The sequence below is a fragment of the Ambystoma mexicanum genome, chromosome 2p (assembly GCF_040938575.1).
Source record: "Ambystoma mexicanum isolate Mex_15411 chromosome 2p, UKY_AmexF1_1, whole genome shotgun sequence".
Classification (NCBI taxonomy): domain Eukaryota; kingdom Metazoa; phylum Chordata; class Amphibia; order Caudata; family Ambystomatidae; genus Ambystoma; species Ambystoma mexicanum.
The window spans coordinates 1,010,844,826-1,010,865,286 of record NC_090923.1 but is presented as its reverse complement, the minus strand read 5'-3'; the positions used below and the strand labels follow the sequence as shown (position 1 = coordinate 1,010,865,286).

The 20,461-nt window shown below is 44.2% G+C and overlaps 1 protein-coding gene across 2 annotated transcripts in view; it reads left to right on the top strand.

Moving 5' to 3' along the window:
- The window catches only part of PCNX3 (pecanex 3), a 1,956,057-nt gene that overhangs the window by 266,723 nt on the left and 1,668,873 nt on the right, over positions 1-20,461 (top strand). For both annotated transcript variants that reach the window (XM_069644841.1, XM_069644840.1), the window contains exon 4: positions 6,688-6,730. In XM_069644841.1, the coding sequence (XP_069500942.1) occupies positions 6,688-6,730 (43 nt within the window). The remainder of the gene's footprint in view (positions 1-6,687; positions 6,731-20,461) is intronic.

Sequence of the window (20,461 nt, the reverse complement as noted above, 5' to 3'; positions counted from 1 at the left end):
GTGGTTCTAAATGTATGGTCATCTTTCCTTCCGAAAGTTGTTCGAGTTTCACCTTGGGCAACGCAAGACTGCATTGTCTAGACCCCAAGAGGTTATTGAGCTACTACATTACACGAACGGCAAGTGTTTGTCAGGATGACCAGCTCTTCATTGGTTATGCTGGTCAAAGATTAGGTTTGGCGGTCACAAAACAAACAAGCTCTAGATGGATTGTCATGTGCATAACAGAATGCTACTCATTGGCAGGCAAAGATTTGCCTGAAGGTTTGACGGCACATTCTACTAGAGGGGTGGCTGCATCCTCAGCTCTGGAAAGAGGTGTACCAGTGCAGAACATTTGCAGAGCGACAACCTGGTCATCCCTTCATACTTTCAGTAGATTTTGCTGTGTAGATTCTCTATCAGGAGAGGAAGCAAAATTTGGAAAAGCTGTCCTCCATAATATGAACAAATAGATAAATTCTTGGCATGCCACTACCAAACACAAATGCTTTGGGATTCTATCAAAGATGAGGAATACGTGGGAGGACTCAATCCATTCCAAGAAAGAACAAGTTACTTTCGACTGGATGTTCCTCCCATGTAGTCCTCCTCACCCTCCTATCACATCCCCTCTTGCCTGTCTAGATTTTTTGTGTCTTACACCCTCCTTTCTTCCAACACCAAGATTGCCTCCTCCTATGACACAGCAAATGAAAGAAGGGAAAAACTAGAACTGAGGCAACGGTCAGCACACATGCTTTCATATACCACTGTCTACGTCACAAGGGACTCTACAGAGGCCGTTGAAGACCAAGACTCGACGCTGCACAACGCTCTACCCTGTGAAAAATACATTCTGAAGCAAGCTGCAAGCAGACTCGAATATCGTTGAGGAAGAATACGTGGGAGGAACATACAGTTGAAAGAATGTTAACTTGTTCATCCCACTGATCGGGGTCCCAATTCACCCCTGCTCTGGCAATTACAGCTGCCACCTTCCTTTTGTTTGTTATCTCGGCGTTTTTTATATTCATATCGAGCAACCTTGATAGCTGCCAGCTCTGCCACTGCCTGGAATTGATCTGCTTTGTCGTGCCAAAATTTCATTTGTAATTGCTGCATTAATGAGGTGTGCTTTTCAGCAGCTAATTCTTTCTCTAAACGCGAAATATCTTCATTCAGCTCAATATTTCCATGGTGCATTTTTCTGTGTGCATGCAATAGGATCCACCCACCTCCCTACCGCAGCGAATTTCTTTCCCTTGTCCACTGAAACCTGATGTAAACAAGACACAACCTCTGCGGGTCCTGCTTCACCTAGACTTTCATCCCACTGTCCTCTCAATCCTGCGCTGCATGCCCATTCTTGGGCCAGTTTATCATATGGGCTCTTTGCCCACCCAGGGGTTATAACACCAAGGCATTCTCCACTGGTGGAGTAACCCTTATCTTTTTTCTTAAACAAAGTGTTAATATTTCCAATAAATTACAATGATCCATCTACAATAATGTAAACACAGCAACCTGAATGCAGTCATGCAAAGTGCACACACAAAGCACTTAACGTAGCCTGACTCCCACTGCAAAGGGAAAAAAACTCACTCTCACCAGCGTTCAAGCATGGATCCATTGATGTTTGGAATTTTTCATCACGAGGTCCTGCTAACAGCGCCAAATGTTTTGCTTCAAAAGTACAGATATTTTTCACTACACCAGCACACTGAATGAAGAAACTTTGGATGCCGAAGGGCAATTATTCACACACTCAGCTAAACTATAAAAATTGCTCTTTAGAGCCCTTCATTCACAAAAAGCATACATAAATGAATAAATGCAATAAAAATAATAAATCGATGTCTTAGAGGACATCACTGTTGAAGCAGCTGAAGTACATATTCTTATCTCGCCATTGTCAGTGAAAAGCTCCTAAACAGTCGTGCAGAGGGATCTTGGCATCAACAGGCATGGAAGCAGTTAATTCATTCTTCCAGCAAAGCTTTCTGTCCGACTACTCTGGTGCCCTCATTTTAAACCATCCACAAATATGTGTGTCATGGGCACCCAGCAGAGTGACCAACAGCAACCCCAAGAGGCAAAAACTCTTCTGTTCTCAAGAAACCAGCCAAAATAACCGCATGACTTCTCTTCGGCTCCAGCAAATTCCATAAAGAGTTCACATCAAGTGCAGATTTCACTGAGGCCTGAAGAAGATGTAGCCCCCCGTGCCATGAGGCATGGCTACCTGATTGGCCTTTTTCATTTATGTATACATGACGTAGCCCCCGTACCATGAGGCATGGCTTTGCCAGACTACTACCCGATTGACCGTTTGTATTTATATATTCAAAATGTAGCTCCCGTATCATGAGGCGTGGCTGTATCAGCTTATGCCTGTACACATGCCTGTACACATACATGTGGCACATCAATGTGTGTCTTGCTTTATGAAGAATGACACTTGCACTTTGTGTAATTAGCGCCTTGATGCGTGAGGGTTTGATGCGCTGCTATGAATGTCAAATAAATAAATAAAAATGTCCATTGTGGCTCTGGGAGCACCCAAAATGCACTGCATACTAGTGCCATGTTTTAGTCAAAAGCATTACACCATGTTAACCCAGAGACTCGTTGAAATGAAGGAATCAAAGACATTTAATTTGAAATCAGGGTTTGCAAAGTTTTTAGCCGGTGTGCTTCAAGTTTCATCTCTGCAGTCAACCTTCAGTTTTTCTGAATAAAATATGATTGAATCTCTCTGACAGCCCCAGCCATACAATCACTTGCAGCAACTTTGACATCTTATCACATGTGTTAAGATGGATTTCTGAACTCTGACCTGGTGGACAGAGGTTCAGAACAGGGTAACCTTCTGGACAAGCCAGACCAATCAAGGTAGCATTGGCGGCGGTCAAGACTAGGTCTCAGCAGGGGCTGAGGGTGATCGAAAGTCTACAATGAGCACACAGCAAACACCACCACAAATTACTCTGCCAGGTGCATATATCAAAAATACATATACATTTATTAAAGGCCTTTTAACTCGGACACAAGATGAAACCACAATAATATTAACAATACTAACACCACACTATACTAGGGAACATATATACAGTAACTATTGGCCTAAAGGAATATTCAACAAGTAAAGATCCACAACCTGTAACAGAAGAGGGTCAGACAGTGCAAATATACTTTAGGCAATTCTTCAAGCGTCTCAACCCTAACTAATAGGCTGTCCAATCCCTGCGAAGTGCCGAGCCTTGTGCTCAAAAGTACGTTCAGCGCGGCAGCACTCAATTGTGCATTAAAGTACACAAGGGGTCTCTTTAAGGGGCTGTAGTGTTCCTTGTTTCTCCTAGCATTACCCTTTACACTGCTGTCCATCTACAATTTCGAGCCTAATGGGTCAATTACCAGCACATAAAGGAGAGGCAACAGTAGATATCCTTGGCATGTTCCTGTATGTAGGGGGAAACGCCTCAGAGGTATTGCTGTTTGTAGCTACAATTGCGTGTAAAGCAGTTTTAACCATTTTATCAAAATGCCCCTCAATGCCAAATTTAAGAACAGTGAACATATAGTCCCAACGTACCTTGTCGAATGCTTTTCCGCATCGAGGGAGAGAACTACATCCTCCCTGTCCGAACTGTCCGAGGAGTGTTAATTTAAAATGAACCCTTTTTGGTCCATATGGATAAATGCAGGCAGCAGATGCTCCAGCCTACCAGCTAGTCATCCGAGTTGATAAGAGAGATTGGGCTGTTGCACTCATTTGGGTCCCTTCCAGATTTATGAAAGACCAGTGTTTGCCTTCATCATGGACCTTGGAAGATGGCACGATTGGCTTGCTTCTGTAAAGATCGCCGTCAATCTTGGTGTAAGGGACTCGATCATTGATTTATAGTGGTCTATGGGTAGGCCGCCTTGTCCAGCCGCCTTTCCTCTGCTAGACCATTAATGGCTTTAGTCGCTTCTGCCTCTGTAATTGGAGCATTTAATGGCTCCTGCACCATCAGGGTGACTGTAGGAAACTGTTCTTGTTGGAAAGAATGGATGCAATCCCTGCCGCCCCTATATGGTGAAGCGGCTTATAGATCTCTATAGTATTCGGAAAAGCGTAGGTTGCTATTCTGATCTCCTGTCAGCACTTCCCCTAGAGTACTTCGAATTGTCTCTATAATTTGGGCCCACTGTGGCCCCGTAAGTGCTAGTGTCATCAGTCATAAAGACTTATCCCCATCTGTTTAAAAAAATAAAAATAAAAGTCTGCAACCATTTGGAAAAATACTTCTGTGCGCGTGACGTGGAAATAGGTTTAACTTGGGATCTAAATGTTATGACCAGGTTTTGAGTGTGATTTTTATGTTTAATATTTTATGGCATGTGCATAGCATGCTTAAGCAAAGTGTTTTTATTGTTGTTGAATAATGTATACCTTTTGAAGTGTGAGCACATGCACTGCTAGGTCTGTGAATCTATGTCGACGTCTACCGTCCCTTTCTGTCAAATTTAAGCCTGGCTCAGACATGCATTACATGCATACTCTTGCATCACTCAACAAAGTGTAAAGTGAAAATGCATGGCTGCTACCGTTATATGATGTATTTAGTTACTGCAGTAAAAGATATTTAAAACCGGACAAATATGGCGCAAACCCTTATTGGTAGGTATGTAGGTAAAATGCTTAGTTTAACCTAATACACCCTGTATGGACTTTCAATATTCTACCTTTTGCAAAAGAGACCGGTCTAGCTTTGAAAGTCAGTTGAGTAAAACTGTACTCGGAGCTCCAGATAATTGGTCTGAAGCCAGTTACAAGTGAGTAATAATAATCCTAAAAAATAAGGTCAAATGGACATGCAGAGTTCTTCCCCTGGCTTCCACCTGTTTTTCTCCCCAGCTGTTCAGGTCAGTGTCCTGAGCGGTACCATGCTACAAGCATGTCTGATCTGAAGATGGCCTTAAAGATTACGGTAAATCTTTTAGTTTCACAAATTTCTACCTAAAATAAAGTATGCACGACAACAAAATAACCATGTTTTAGATATGAAATGTTTTATTTACTTAAAAATGCCTTAACGTCAATGAATGGCGGAATATATTGTGTTCTCTCATAGAATTGAATCCTGTATTACTAGTTGAGCGCATCCAAATTTGAATTAAAGTGGGCTATATTGATCAATTTTCTCAATTACAACCCTCTTCTTGCTGGAATTCAGCACTTCGGTCGCAATTCAAATGTTCATAAACCTCCATGAACCTTTAGTTCTCTTATAAAAAAAAAAAAAACATTTTTTACCCCTCCACTTGTTTCTGTAACGTTTTTTGTCATGCCTTTTATGTTATCAGATTATTGAAGTATGATAATCCATTGTTATTCGACAGGTTTGTACTTGGTCTAACGTTAGGCATTATATTTAACAATGCATTTAAATATTGCTATTATATATTTTTGCATTATCTTAATTTCAATAATAATCATTTACATTACAAACAAATGCTGCCATCAATAATGAGAATAGCTCTTTTTGCTTTAAAAACTGTTCTCTGAAAAACATGCAGTAAATACTAACTTTTGAATATTAACTGGTACCATGTTTTTACCCCATAGGCTGTCATGTCCATAATACAGAAAGCATGCAGTCATCCATACAAATATGTAGCATAGCCCCATGAACTAGCAGATGTGTTTTTGTGAATTCTAGAAAATATCAGGCATGCTTCTATAAATCCCCTATAATTTGTATTGTCCCCTTAAGGACATGCTTTTTACAAGTCACCAGGGGTGTGACTGCATCGAAATGTCTCCTAAATGTGTTATTTAGTCTGCAGTAGTCCTATGCGTGTCATATTCTTTCATGTACCTCTGCCTCACCTGACGGACAGATTCATTGCAAACTCGTACAGAAATGTCATTATAAGAAGTCTTGCTTCTGACTTGTTGGGGTCAGCTTCGTCTGGTTCGTCCCCACAGTTAAAGCTCTTTCAAAGACCTTCATCTCCTCTTCGTGCTGGAAAAGACAACATATTCGTTGGGTTCTTCTAATGAAAGACAAGCTCTTTTGAAATTAAAAATTGGCCAGAGTTTTCCTAAGTGCAGAGCCAGCATACATCAATCTTCTGGGACAAGTGACTGAATTAAAGCTCCTGCACCCTTTCTGGGGCTCACAGAGGTGTTAGGGGGTGTTGGATTTGATTGTTCCCGTTACAGTCTTATGTAACAGGAATGAGAATACATCTGGACTTCTGAAGTCTGAGGCCTGCATTCCCCATGCCTATGAAATCTGCCAAACCAGGCATTCCCACCCTAAGCAGTATGCCTTGGGCACTCACCAGTTGGCTGGAAGAGGTGGCATTGCAAATTACCTACGGATTACCTTCGGTCCTAACTTAATTTCACTATGCCGGTGTGGCACCTTCTACACCCTTATTTTCTTCTAATTCACAACTCTAGATGTTCTTCGCCAGGTAGTGGTGGCCACCAGAGACCTATGGTTTGCCATAGCTACCATGTACTGCTTTCCTGTTATTGGTCATGTAACATAAGTACATTGCTATAGAGCAAGTGGTTATCCTCCACAATAGCATGAATACCGGCATTAGAAAGGGTTTGAGTTTTCTTCAGAAATGTTACGTTTTGTGGAAAAGGCTTTAATTTCTAAACTGTTTTCCTTTGTCCCCACCCTTCCCCTTTTTATTTTACAGGAGATGCTGCCTCAGTTGGAGGACCCTGGAGGCCCATTGAAAGGTGAGGCGTGCAAATGAACTTCCCTTCATTTGGCCACACAATTGCCATTGAAATTTCAATCTTAGCTATGGCCTCATCCTTCACAATTACTACATTCACTTAGTCCAAACCTCACCAATTGGACGTGTCCGTGATCAAAAGAAATTGTGCACTCCTCAGATCAACCCTTGAAACACTGAAAATGAAATGTGGCATGTGTATGAAAATGCACCCCTAAATCAATCTCCACTAGTCTTTACACCTTCTGGAAAGACATGCATAACCTTACTCAGATAATACCTTTGGGGTGGTCTTACCAGCCGCTGCACCTACCTAATATACCTGGCCTCCAGTCCCTTGTTGAATTACATAGTTCGAAACTCAGCAGTTGCATCCTTGCACACTCGGTCTTGCCAAGGCTTAGGCATTACTTTGTATCATGCTGTGATCCATCACATTAGCTGCTGCACCACCACAGGGCTTACACTCTTCAAAGGTGATAAAGCTCTACTACTCCTCTTGCCAACTTGCACCACCAAAAGCTGTAGGGATTCGGATCATCATAAGAATTGCACCTCCGTGGCTCTGTCCACCAATTTCTGCAATACTTTGCAGTACCACAAGGAACATGCTTTGACTCGGCATAGGGAATACACCACAGGGACTGCTAATGCCAGTCCCTGTCTTCTTATAAATAATACCCCTTGGCCTTACAAGTTTCTTCAACACCACAGAAAGCGGTGTTTAATATTTCCGTAGTGACTGAGACTCATCTCTAATGTATGTTTATCCATTTTAGGAAAATGGTCTGTGTAATGCAACTGTTATACACACTTGGGAATCTAATAACTGCTTCACAGTTGGATCACATTGGTGGCCACCCATCCGGAGCGTAACCATGGTCTGGTATTAGAAATCAAGTCCTCTGCAGTATGTTAAATTGGAATGTATTTATCAGTTAGTAATTGAGCATCTGTTTTTATTATTATTGTATTTATTGATCATGGACCGAACTTCTGGAAGCATCAGAGCCCTTTACAAGTCATTGTAGGGTTCATGGCAAAGGAAGCAGATCGCAAGGGATCAATACAAGGGAGCAGGGACCCAACTGAGAGGGATGATGGTATGCAATTTGGCAACAATGTCTCTACAAGCAGCAGGTGAGCAGACCGAAGGAGCAGATTGCCCAGTCTCAGCTTGGGTGGAAAGTGGAGGGTGTGTGGCTCTAGGTAGGGAGGAGCCGTTCCTTGAAGAGGAAGGTCTTGATCTCCTTCCTGAAATGTAGAAGCAAGGGGGTGAACACAAATTAGTGGCCCCAGAACTAGCATTGGATATCACGCTTAGTATTCCTGTAGGTGAGATTTTCTCATCTGTTTAACTTCCACCCAAGGAATTGGGACTTGTAATCTCTATGAGGAGCATACGTTGAGGATTCATTGTACAGCTTGTGCATCACAGTAGCGAACAATAGCCAAGATTGTTTTGGAGATGTTTTTACATACATATATATATTTCTGAGGGTTGTGGATGTGCTTAGATCACATGCTCTGCATAGTCCGACATCTAGTGGTAGTCGCAGAGTATTACAAGATTTGTTTTCGAAACTCGTATACAGACATTGATGGGGCATGTTAGTAATACTATTCCTAGTGTGACATGTACTGTACCCATAGTCCTTCACACATAAAGGTACCTCAGATTGTTTCTTTCCGCCATTGTAGTCGGTTGCAAGTTGAAGAGTTCCTTTCAGGCTGATGTCTTTAGTTAAAGTGTATTCGTAAACTTCTCTTTTCTTTCATTACTGTCCGCTTGTAGCATCATCCAACTGCTCGGCGCACGGCTCCATCGTCAACGACACCTGACTGACTCGACGTCCAGACCCGCCCTTCACGGGCCTCTTCGGGCCTCGGCCTTTAGAAGTAGGGAGAGCGGGGGAGGTCTCACATAGCTATTCCATTTAGAGAATGCATAGTTTGCCACCCCATTTTCCCTTTTGTTGGCAAACTGCCCTTTCCATTTATTATGGAAAACACCCCTTTTAAATGTTGCCCTTCCTGCCATAGGAAGTTCCCGTGGAAGGATACGCACCGAGTGCGCAACTACTGTCTCCCTATAGACCACCCAGAAAAGCTTTGCAAGTCCTGCAAACTTTTCCACCCGAAAACCCTTAAAGACCGTCAGACCAAGAGCTGGGCCGTCCATGCCGTGCAGGCCAAAGCCTCCATAGACGTGACTGGGGAATCCAGCAAGGGCAGAATCTGCATCCTTAGGTTCGTCAGAACCTCATGTGTGGGCCTCCGACTCCACTAAGCAGGCCCGGGCCTCTGTGATGGAGACGACACCCGGTGGCCAAAGCACACACACTTCCAAACACAATAAGCACACAACCCATGGCTGACCTTCAACAAAATCGTTGTCCGGCGAAGCCCACGTGGTGTCTGCGGAAAAAGCCTATATATCCTCCATGTCCTTTGGGCCATTGTTTACGCCTTCACCGCTTGACAGGCCTTCGAAACTGGCCTCGAAAGTTGGTTCGGACACTGCACATAAAGCCCTCCTTTTGCGCGCCGAAAAGCAGGACGCAAAAGGCACCTCAGCGTCTCCCAAACATATTCCGAAGATGCAGGAACTTATTAAAAAGCATGTCCCTGCTACCCTTATAAAGACAAAATCACCAAAGATAGCAAAATCCTTGACGCCCTCGCCTCCCCAAACCACTGGCTCTCAGGATATTGCTTCCTCCTCCCCAGCAGATACACAGGGGCTATACAACACATAGACCAGGCACCCTCCCATATCGCCTCTACCCCTCCAGGCTTTCCACCCTCCTATGAGTGAACCCCTGAACAATTCAACAAAATTATGAAGAGGATGTCATGCTTTGTTGACTTCATGGACAGGCATCCTGAAGAACTTGCGTCCTTTAGAGACGCCTCCCAGTCGGGGCTGGAAAACATCAGCCCCCTGCCAAAAAGCCATGTCTTGACACCCCACAGCTCAGCACCTCCACCCAGGGCCCCACCAGCCTCCCTCTGTCAAGACCCCTCTCAGGACATGTATCCTATCGACCCCTCAGGGTCACAAGACCCCGGCTCTCATGGAGACCAGGGAGATCAGTACAGTCAGGACTAGTACTATGATGACGACATCTATGTCATCCAGTCGCCTGACCACTAAGATCTGCCTGTGGCAGGTTCACCTGTAGATAATCAGCTTCAATACAACAAACTGCTGCTGAAGGCTGCTCAACATTTCAGTATTGACTCCCAAGATGCGCAAGGTGACAAGGACTTTGTGGAAGACATTCTTGGCGACAAGAAATCTGCCACTCGGTTCATTCCACTGTTAAAATCCATACAAAGGCATATACACCCTTCCTTACTTATACCAAACCTCACAAGGGCGGTTAACCCTCGAATTGAAAAACTATTCAGGCCAGCCCCCACATTCCCCCCCCCCCCCTGTACATAAGGGGTCAGCGCAAACCGGACTCACTTGTCACCACTACTAGGAAGAGGGCTGGCCCTCCTCTGGCATCGGCTGAAACCCCGCCAAAAAAAGAAAGCAAACAAATCTACACTTTCGGAAGGACAGTCACATTCTCAGTGGCATTTCAAGCTAGAATTGCAAGTAATTCCACTGTCCTAGCTAGTTATGGCTGTCAAAATTGGGATGAGTTGGAACACCAAATTGAGGAGGTTACAGAACCCCTCCGCTATTGAGCGCCATCTCAGAAGCCAGGCAGTTATCTAACTGCATTCTTAAAAACAACCTTGACGCAGCAGACAGTGCGTGTCGCATCTTCGCAGAGGGCACACTTACCAAGCGCCATGCCTGGCTTAGACGGTCTGGGTTTAAATTGGAAACATAGGCCACCCTGCTTACCATGCTGGTGGAACCTATTGCCTTCTTCGGCAAACTGTCAAAGATGCCCTCAAAAGCGCAAAGGAAGAGTATGATACTCTTAAGTCCCTTGGCCAATTAACCAACAACTCTACGTCCAACGGGGTTCCTCAAACTCCAGGAGGTTTCGGGGACAGGGCACGCAACGCTCTTCCGGATATAATTAGTGCGCCAGTGTTCAACATGGAGCCCCTCACAAAGGACAGTCGTACTCTTCGAATTTTCAAAGAGGACATCAAAATGATCCAGAGGAATGGGCAGAACATCCCCTGGCAGAGACTCCACCTCTCCCAAGCAATGTCGCACTGCTACAAGTCCCTTTCCCATGTCCAGTAGGAAGTTGCATCTCACATTTCACCCAGGATGGGTGGGGATTACATCAGATAAGTGGGTGTTTTCCACCGTAGCAATCGAGTCTTGCATCAAACATTTGCAAAAACCACCCAACCGCCTGCCAAGACACAAGAAGATGCCGCCAGAAGAGAGGTGCATTCCATTGGAGGAAGTAAAGACTCTGCTGGAAAAAGACACCATGGAGATCGTCCCAGCAAATCAAGAAAACAAGGGTACTTATTCAAAGTACTTCCTTGTGCCAAAGAAAGACCTATCCATGTGTCCAGTACTGAATCTGCACCCAGCGAACACATATGTCAAGCCTCAAACGTTTTGCATGACCACGCTCCAAGAGGTAATACCCCCTCTTAAAATGGGGGAGGGGGATTACATGGCAACATTGAATATGAAAGATGCATACTTTCCTTTTTCAATGTTCCCAGCACACAGGAAATACTTAAGATTCCAAATAGTGGGAGTAAAATACCAGTTTAAGGTGCTCCCCTTCGACATTGCCTCTGCACCAAGAGTGTTCTTTAAAGGGCTTGCTGTAGTAGCAGCACACCTCCGCAGAAAGTCAATCCCCATGTAGACGACTGGCTAATTACCGGGGAGTCTTCTCAAAGTTGTAGACAAAACACCCAAAGAACTATAAACCTTCTTTTCCAATTGGGTTTCTCAATCAACGAGAAAAAGTCAAGTCTAGTTCCCAGCCAAGTGAAATAATTTCTGGGAGCCATCCTAAAAACAAAAGAAGAGCTGGCTTTCCTGTCAAACGAAAGAGTACAAAAGATGCTGTTGCAAGTACCTCATTGCAAGGCTGGTCACCAGATCACTGTACGCAAAACAATGCGCATGCTCGAGGTGATGGCCTCATGCATACACTTAGTTCCACATGCACGCCTGTGCATGCGCTCAATATAGGAGTGGTTAGCGAAACAATGGTCTCTGGCAAACGGTCAGTGGGACGATCTAGTGGTTGCTAATTCTGGTACAGGCTCTTCGCTGGTGTTCCAGGGACAACCTGTTAGAAGGAAAAACCTCTCCACCACACATCCCATGGCCAGTGGAGACACACCACAGCCCAAGAACACCAACTTCCTAGACCTTCTGGCAGTTCTCAAGGCTCTACAAGCCTTTCAACAACATTTTGCAGTTCAAACGGTGCAAGTCCTCACAGCACCACTGTCATGTTCTGCATAATAAAGCAGGGAGGCACACACTCTCCAAGTCTGTCCAAGCTATCCGAATAAATATGGAAGTGGGTACTTGTTCCTAACCTCGCAACACATTCCAGGGGAACTCGATGCTCTGGCAGATACTCTGAGCAGATACCCTCTACCAGAAGAACACAAGTGGCAACTCAACAGAGAAATTCTAGATGGAATTTTCTCCCAATGTGGGCATCCCTCTTTAGACTTGTTTGCCACAAGCCTAAACACTCAATGACCAGACATTGCATCCAGGTTTCCTAAACCAGCGTATGTGGGCGAGACAACCTTGGTTCCCACATCTGCTCAAACTGGCAATGTGCAACCTGATCAAGCTCCTGTGCCCTTACAACTTGCTAAAGGAACCCAAGGGAGCATCTCTCCACCCTCGTCCTCAATCTGTGTACTTGGCAGCCTGTCTCCTGAAGTCATATGATATGACATTTATAACGCGCCTATACACAAGTGTTTCAAGGCGCAACGAGGCAAGGGAGGGAAACAAAGGGAGGACAGACAGCGATCCTACTAGGCCAGGTGTCATTCAGATCGTGCAAGTGCATAGGATGGGGCAGGGACAGTGCAGTACATGAGAAAGATAACAATAAGTAACGGCCAACAAGTGGCAAGTGCAGTGGTAAGTGCATACATCAGGTCTCAAGGGCTGGTAGGGAGACTGTAGGGATACAGAAACAGTTCCCAAGTGCGGGGGTTGCCAGGTGGGCAGTGCAGGTGTGTGTCGCTGGCGGGGGGGGGCCTGGGCCCAAGATCAGAGGGTGTCCAGGTCGCCATTGCAGTTCCGGTAACATCCAGGAGGTCAGCAGAGGAGAGGGGGAGAAAAGGCAAAGAGAAAGGTTTTTAGGTGCTTCCGGAACCGGAGATGGTTCTCCTCGAGTTTAAGGGAGGCAGGGAGACTGATCCAGAGGGAGGCCCCAGCCGAAGAAAGAGATCTACCACCAACTCGTTGCTTGGAGAAGCCACTGACCCTGACCCTGAGGGTGTTGGAGGTGGATAAGCGAAGAGCTCGAGAAGCAAGATATTTAGGAAGAGAGAGTTGAAGGTATTGAGGCCTCAGGCCCCAGAAGGCCTTGTGGACGATGCAGAGAGTTTTGAACTTAATCCTCGCAGCCACTGGGAGCCAGTGCAGAAATTTCAGTCCTGGAGAGATACGATCCCTGGGCTTGAGGCCAAGGACAAGTCTTGCAGTCCTGTTCTGGATAAGTTGCAGAGGGCGGAGAGTAGAAGCAGGCAGATTTAGAAAGAGGCTGTTGCAGTAGTCCAGCCTAGAGAGAACCAGAGCTCTGGAGACAGTGAGCTTCTGGGGGAAGGAGAGGAAAGGTAGAATACCTCTGAGGAGGTGCAGCTGGTAGTGTGACTTCTTAGAGACTTCAGAGATGTGAGGAGAGAAGGAGTGTGTGGGGTCGAAGATGGTCCCGAGGTTTTTAGCCTCAAAGGTGGGAGCAGGAGGAGGGCCAAGAGAGGCCGGCCAGAGAGCAACAGGGAAGAGGGGACGGGTCTGCCGAATGAGGAGAATCTCAGTCTTCCTGGCATTAAGGCAGAGGTAATTGGTGGCACACCACTGCTGGATAGCAGACACAGTCAGAGATGAGGGAAGGGGAGGAGGAGGCAGAGGGTAGCCTGAAAATGAGCTGGGTGTCATCTGCATAGCACTGAAAGCTGGGGCAGAGAGTGGCAATGCGGTGGGCAAGGAGTGCCAGGTATTGGTTAAAAAGCCAGGGAGAGAGGTTAGACCGTTGGGGGACACCACAGGTAGAGTAAAAGACATCGGAGAGGAAGGACCAAGTTGGACCTGGGAGGGTCAGTCAGAGAGGAAAGAGGTCAGCCACCCCAGGGCCTGACCAGTGATACCCACGTTATCACGTAGACGGTTGAGCAGGATGGCATGGTTGACGGTATCAAAGGCAGAAGAGAGATCAAGCAGGATGATGACGCAAGGAGTGTTGGAGTCGAGGTTGGAGAGCAGGTCTTTCCGCGCTTCTGTCAGCTCTGAAGCCTGATTGATGGTCATGAAGACAACCAACAGATTTAGTGTGGAGATTCAGCTGGGAGATGGCCAGTTTCTCCAGGAGGTTGCCCAGGAAGGGAGTGATAGAGATTGGGTGATAGTTAGCCGGGCAGGAGGGGTCGGCAGAGGGTTTCTTAAGAAGAGGCTGCACAAGGGAGTGCTTAAGGGGGGATGGGAAGACTCCAGTGGTGAAGGAGTCATTGCAGAAATCAGCCAGGGCAGGAGCCAGGGAGTCGATGTGGTCCTTGATGGTTTTGGAGGAACAGGGGAGAACCTGTTTCGAGGAGACTTTCATAGATCGGACTCGTCTAGAAACTTCATCTGTGGAAAACAGGGGAAAGGCAGAGAAGGAGGGAGGAGGAGTGGCTGCAGAAGGGCCAGAGGAGGAGCAGGGGCGGAGGGGAGAGTTTGGTCACTTAAATCTTCCACAACTGTGTATGGATATCCTAAAGGAGGCACGGAAATACAACACCAGACACTGCTACTTCAACAAGTGGAAGAGGTTTGTGATATTGTGCAGGTCACAATCCATAGACCCAATTGAATGTTCTCCAGCTAACATTCTGCATTACATGCTCTACCTACTAGATCTTGGCCTAGTATTCAAATCCATCAAAGTACACCTGGCGGCTCTGTCAGCTTACCCCACTTCACAGAACAAAGTGCCCTGGTGAAAAGTTCCATCATTAAAGCCTTCATGTAAGGGTTACAGAGACTATACCCTCCCATCTCTAACTATCCACCGGGTTGGGTTCTTAATATTGTGTGCGCCAAACTCATGGGTCCGCCCTTTGAACCTATGCACAAGGCCAGCCTGAAACATTTGACTTAAAAAGTGCATTCCTAGTAGCCATCACCTTTATAAGATGAGTCAGTGGGCTACAGGCTTTGTCTCTACAAGACCCTTTCTTCATAATCCACAAGGAAAAAGTTGTCCTCAGAATACGCCCTATATTTTCACCTAAGTTAATTTCAGAGTTCCATGTTAATCAATTAATCGAACTTCCTACCTTCTTTCAAAGTCCATCACACTCAGCTGACGGAAGCCTTCATACACTAGATGTACGGAGGGTGGTCTTGTACTATGTGGACAAAACTAAACCCCTAAGGAAAACGGACCAACTCTTTGTTTCCATAGCACCTGGGAGAGAAGGTGATCATATATCAAAAAGCACCATTTCCAGATGGATAGTTAGATGCATACAACTATAATTCCCTATCCAAGAGAGTTTTACCTTTTACTCCCAGGGCTCACTCTACCAGAGGTACCTGAGCTACCTTAGCCTTCATTGCAAACGTCCCCCTAGCCGCCATTTTCAAAGCAGCTACATGGAGTTCCATTCATACATTCACACAGCATTATTGCATTGTCACTCACTCTAAAGCAGATTCACAGGTGTGACAAGTGGTACTAAAACATCTATTTGCCGCTGTACCTTCTTACATCCCACCTCCTTCTCCAGATACTGCTTGCTATAGCATGTGATCTAAGCACATCCACAAGCCTCAGAAGGGATACATCACTCACTGTAATTGTATTTCTGGTCCGTGTATCTGCTTAGATTCACATGTGCCCACACTCCCCCCCCCTTCCGGAGTTGAAGGCACATAGATGTTTTCTGGTCTATCAGTGTTTCTGCTTCATCACATCCGTACTCAAGCTACACTTCATGCAACCTCATATCAGAAGCAAACAATCTGAGGGACCTTTGGGTGTGAAGGACCATGGGGACAGTACACGTCACACTAGGGATAGTATTACTAACACGCCCACTGTCGACGTGCGTTTTCGAATTTCAAAAACAAATCTTGTAATACTCTACGACTAACACTAGATGTCGCACTATGCAGAGCATGTGCATCTAAGCAGATACAAGCATCAGAAATACGATTATGGCGAGTAATGTATCATATATGTGTGTCTGTGTGTATAGGTTAAGCTACAGAGGTAAGGATCTTTAATGTGCCGTGTCTCTGCCCACTTCCCCAACCTTGATCCCCATGCAGATTCTTAGTTGGTTAGTGCCGATCCATCCCCTGAGCATATGCGGGCTAGATTCCACATGGAAGATGGATAGAGGGCTTGGGGGAAGCAAGTAGGCCTCATTACGGCATTGAGCTTCTCTACCCCATCCATCCTTCCACAAAATGAGAAACCATATGGTGATAGTCATTTGGCTGGCAAAATAAGAAGCCCACAGTATTCTCCTGGTTAAGCAACCACTGGTTTTGTCATTGGTTCCCCTCCAATCTCGGGGGGGGGGGGAGAAAATACCCCAACTCACATGATCCTGTATGGTCACATTTTCTGTTATGTAGTTCAGAAAAATTGCTCTTGTTTATTGGTAATAATTTGTTCTTAAACCTTTGCACGACTTTTCTATAAAGAATATATTTATTACGAATGTTTTCTGTGGATCGTCCCTTATTGGGTATTTATCAAAAGTATTTACCTTTAAACCATCCTTCACCTGCTGCAGAGTTACCATGACCACTCGGCTATATTATTTGAGAGTCAGGATGTTTCCCTTGAAACACCCTGTAAACCAGAATTGGCTGATATATTTGATCCTAGAAATAAGGCCTAAGAAAAAAAAACTCTAACACAGGTGTAGGGAAAACTATGCAAGAGTCAATCCCTGTGGTGCCATCCTGGCCTAATAACCCTTTCTCTGCACAAAACCACAGCCTTAGATTATTCATTATAAGTTGCTTGCCTTTCAAAGACTATTACATATAGAACTTATCCAAACAAAGTCTTTCCAGATCCTACTACACATATACACAAGTCAACACTGTCTTTAATTTGAACCTTTTTTATTCAATAAACCTTAGCTTTAAAATCTTAGCTTCATTCATCTTAAAAACAATGAATTAAAAAGTCTACAAACAATAATACACATTTATGTTATTGTACTGGTTTGTTTCATACCTTATGCAAAACATAAAAATGTTTTTTCACATACCTTTTATGTATAACTTACAAAATGAATGCCAACATAACTTAAAATCCAAATATTTCATACAACTTCAATTTATACAACTCACTAATTATTAGACGGTTATAAAATCCTTCCTTTAGAGGACCATTTCGTTCTAGTTTTTCAATAAATTTCAACTTACTTATGTATTTTGTGGAAAGAAACTACTTTGATTAACAGTACAGCAGGCTGACTGGAGAGAATGCGTCCCCAAAACATTGTCGTGCTCAGGAATCACTCCTCATAGACATACTCAATAAAACATTGTATTCTCAGATCCTGAAGATAAATCTATGGAAATATGTTTTAGGGACTCATTTGCCAATTCACGGTATCTACATATTGGATTAGCAACTTGTCCTCTAATGTACAAAATCTCCCCTGTGTGGATTAAATTGTCTTATTCTCATGAAAGATTTAATGACTTTTCCATAAGGAGATAATAAGTATTTTGGAAGTACATATCTCTTTTTCTGTTCTAGACTGAAGTCAGTCAGTAGTTTATAAAGGTTCTCATTTCATATGTTAGTATCCAGTCAGCTTCAAATATTTTTTTCTTTGCTAAAAACCAGTGGCATCTTTTTGTAAATTGTTTTCTTCAACAATTAGTTTTCAGTTTTCAAAAAATGATCTGCCTTCCCTCAGCTTTAACTTCTGGAGGAGCCTATATGTTAGGGAGTAAAATGATTTTAAGTTGGCAGTTCTTAGCTTCAAATATATTTTGAGCATATTCAATTTTCTAAGGCCGGAGAGGGACCCAACTCGTATCGCAAATGAGAGATGGGGACAACGTTTGTCAAGTTTATGTCCTTCCTCCATATGAGGCCCTCTAACTTGGCAAAGTCATACTCGTACGCTATGGTCGATATCTCACAGCCATACAAAAGTGCCGGCACTCCGTCTGTGGATAGAAATTGATCAAAATATGCACAGTAAATTGACAGTATCTTTTATAGATGTAGGACAATTGGGCCCTCAGCTGATTTGCTTTCTCTTGCATGGTGGTTACCCAAACTGCTTTAAATGAGGCTCTAGCTATGGTAAACGATTTGGGGTGATTTTACTTCGATGGAAATATTCGAAGGAGAAATGACCGAAGATTATTTGTTGGAAATAATCTTTGGTAATTTCTCCTCTGAACATTCCCGATGTGCCAAAACCCCTAACCACACCCCTACCCGCACCCCAACACTCCCCACCCCCTTACCTACCTTGCCTTCTGGCTCGCTGTGTTCCTGCGACGCCGGTTCCCTTTCACTTCCGTGATCGGGAACTGGCGCCGCAGGGTCTTTTTTTGTCCCTCGTAACCCGCGCTCACTATACTGTATAGTATGGTGAGCGGGGTGTTGCGGGACACCCCTACAGCCTTTCATTTATTTTTTTGTCGGATCAACTGCATGGTGTCCCCCGCTCACTATACTGTATATAGTATGGTGAGCGTGGGTTGAGGGGGTGGTGGGGACACCCCTGCAACTCCTGCAGCTTTTTATTTTATTTTCCTTCCTACATCACCAAATAGCTACTACAAAATGTCCTACGACCATTTAGTCAGTAGGACATTTAGTAGTATATATTTTCGGTAATTTGGTGGTGTAGGTCATTTGGATTTGGTTATTTTGACCGAATCCATGGTAAACCCAAGGTATTTCATTGTTGGCTCCACAGTTAATTGTTTCCTTTCCAAACTCCGGCTGTATTTTGGAGGTTTATTCTTTGACCCATCAAAGCACATGACAGTCGTTTTTATTGGGTTTACCTTTAGACAACTAAATGGCATGTACTCCGTAAGCTTTGATAGAAGAGTTTGTAATTACAGTAGGGTTCTGTCTAGCAATAAAATGCGTCGGCATAACTCAACCAGAATAAGGCCTCATCATCTAATTTCGCAACAATAAAAGATGCTGATGCAAGAAAGGCTCCCAAATCCGGGATATATAGATTAAATAGGCAGGGAGCCAATACCTGCCTTAAACCTCTTGCAGTTGGGATTGGTTGAGTCACATGGCCTTGTGCTTCTAGCCAGACTTTGATTGTTGTGCGTTTGTGGATGGGCATTAAAATATCTAAAAGGGATTCTAGGAAGTTCCACCTCTTGAGTGTCTGCCATAAGATGTTCCTCCATGAGCTTGAGAGTGTATTGGTTGCCCAGATATTTTCAAAGACTAAAAATGGCATTGATGCTCAGACCGATGCATCTGCCTTAAGCACCATGTTGCTGAGCCGCTTCTGGCCTGGCGCCTGGGAATATGATGCCCGTTTTAATTATCCTGTATATTTGTTCTATCAATTAGTTAATCTCCCAACTGCCCTAATATTTCTCCTGCCAACTAGTTGTTTGTCACACTATAATGTCCCAAAATGACTTGGCCATTCTGCTTCCTGATTGGGATTTGCTAATGTGCTGACTTGAAACTCTTCCTTTCTATTAACAATGGACCAGAATATTTTGGTATTATTTACCATAGATATAGTCAGCATTTGCTCCCCCATCTACCTGAGCCTGGCAAAACTGTTCGACTTAAGCCAGTGTATCCCTTCATTGAATTTTGCTATGCGGATAGACCTTCTTTTCTTGCTGGAGTTTTGTGCGATCGTAATCGGTCAACAAGTGGTTTAAAGTGCTCCACCAAGAAAAGAAGTATCGGGACAGTAGAGTGTGAAACGTCCTCAATCTGCATATTCAATAACTACAAGGACCTCTAGTTCAACGTTTTTTGTGGGCGTTTTGCACATTCATGTTGATGTTAGCAAAGGTGGATTGTTTTGCAACATTTATGGGGAGATTTATATCCACTTTAAAAATTGAGTGGTCACTTACCCTGTGCTCGGTAACCTCAAATCAAACACAAAGCAAAAACATTTCTTGATTCTGCAACGTAGTCAATCCAGAATCTGGAAGTGTCTCTATGCCATGTTGACAAGGCCGGGATGTCCCCTTTCACCTGCCCGCTTAGGAGATGCAGGTCCCTAGCTGAAATCACGTTTCTTCACTGATTACCATATTCCTTCTGATTACCCCCTGCCAACCCTGCCTGTCATGTGGAATCCCAGCTTCAGCACATATTGTTCTACCAACATTTTATATACTTATATAAAATACATCACTACTAACTATGCCTTCTTCCTTGACAAAACAACAATGTACATCTCCTTTGTCTGAAATAAATTCCAAAGACTTTTACAAACACCACAGTAATATATAACACTGCATATTTACCCACGTTAAATACTGGGTCATGCAACCTTTTTATTTGAAGCCTTTGTGTTTTGCTTTATGGTAATCTATCCCTAGTGTACATCA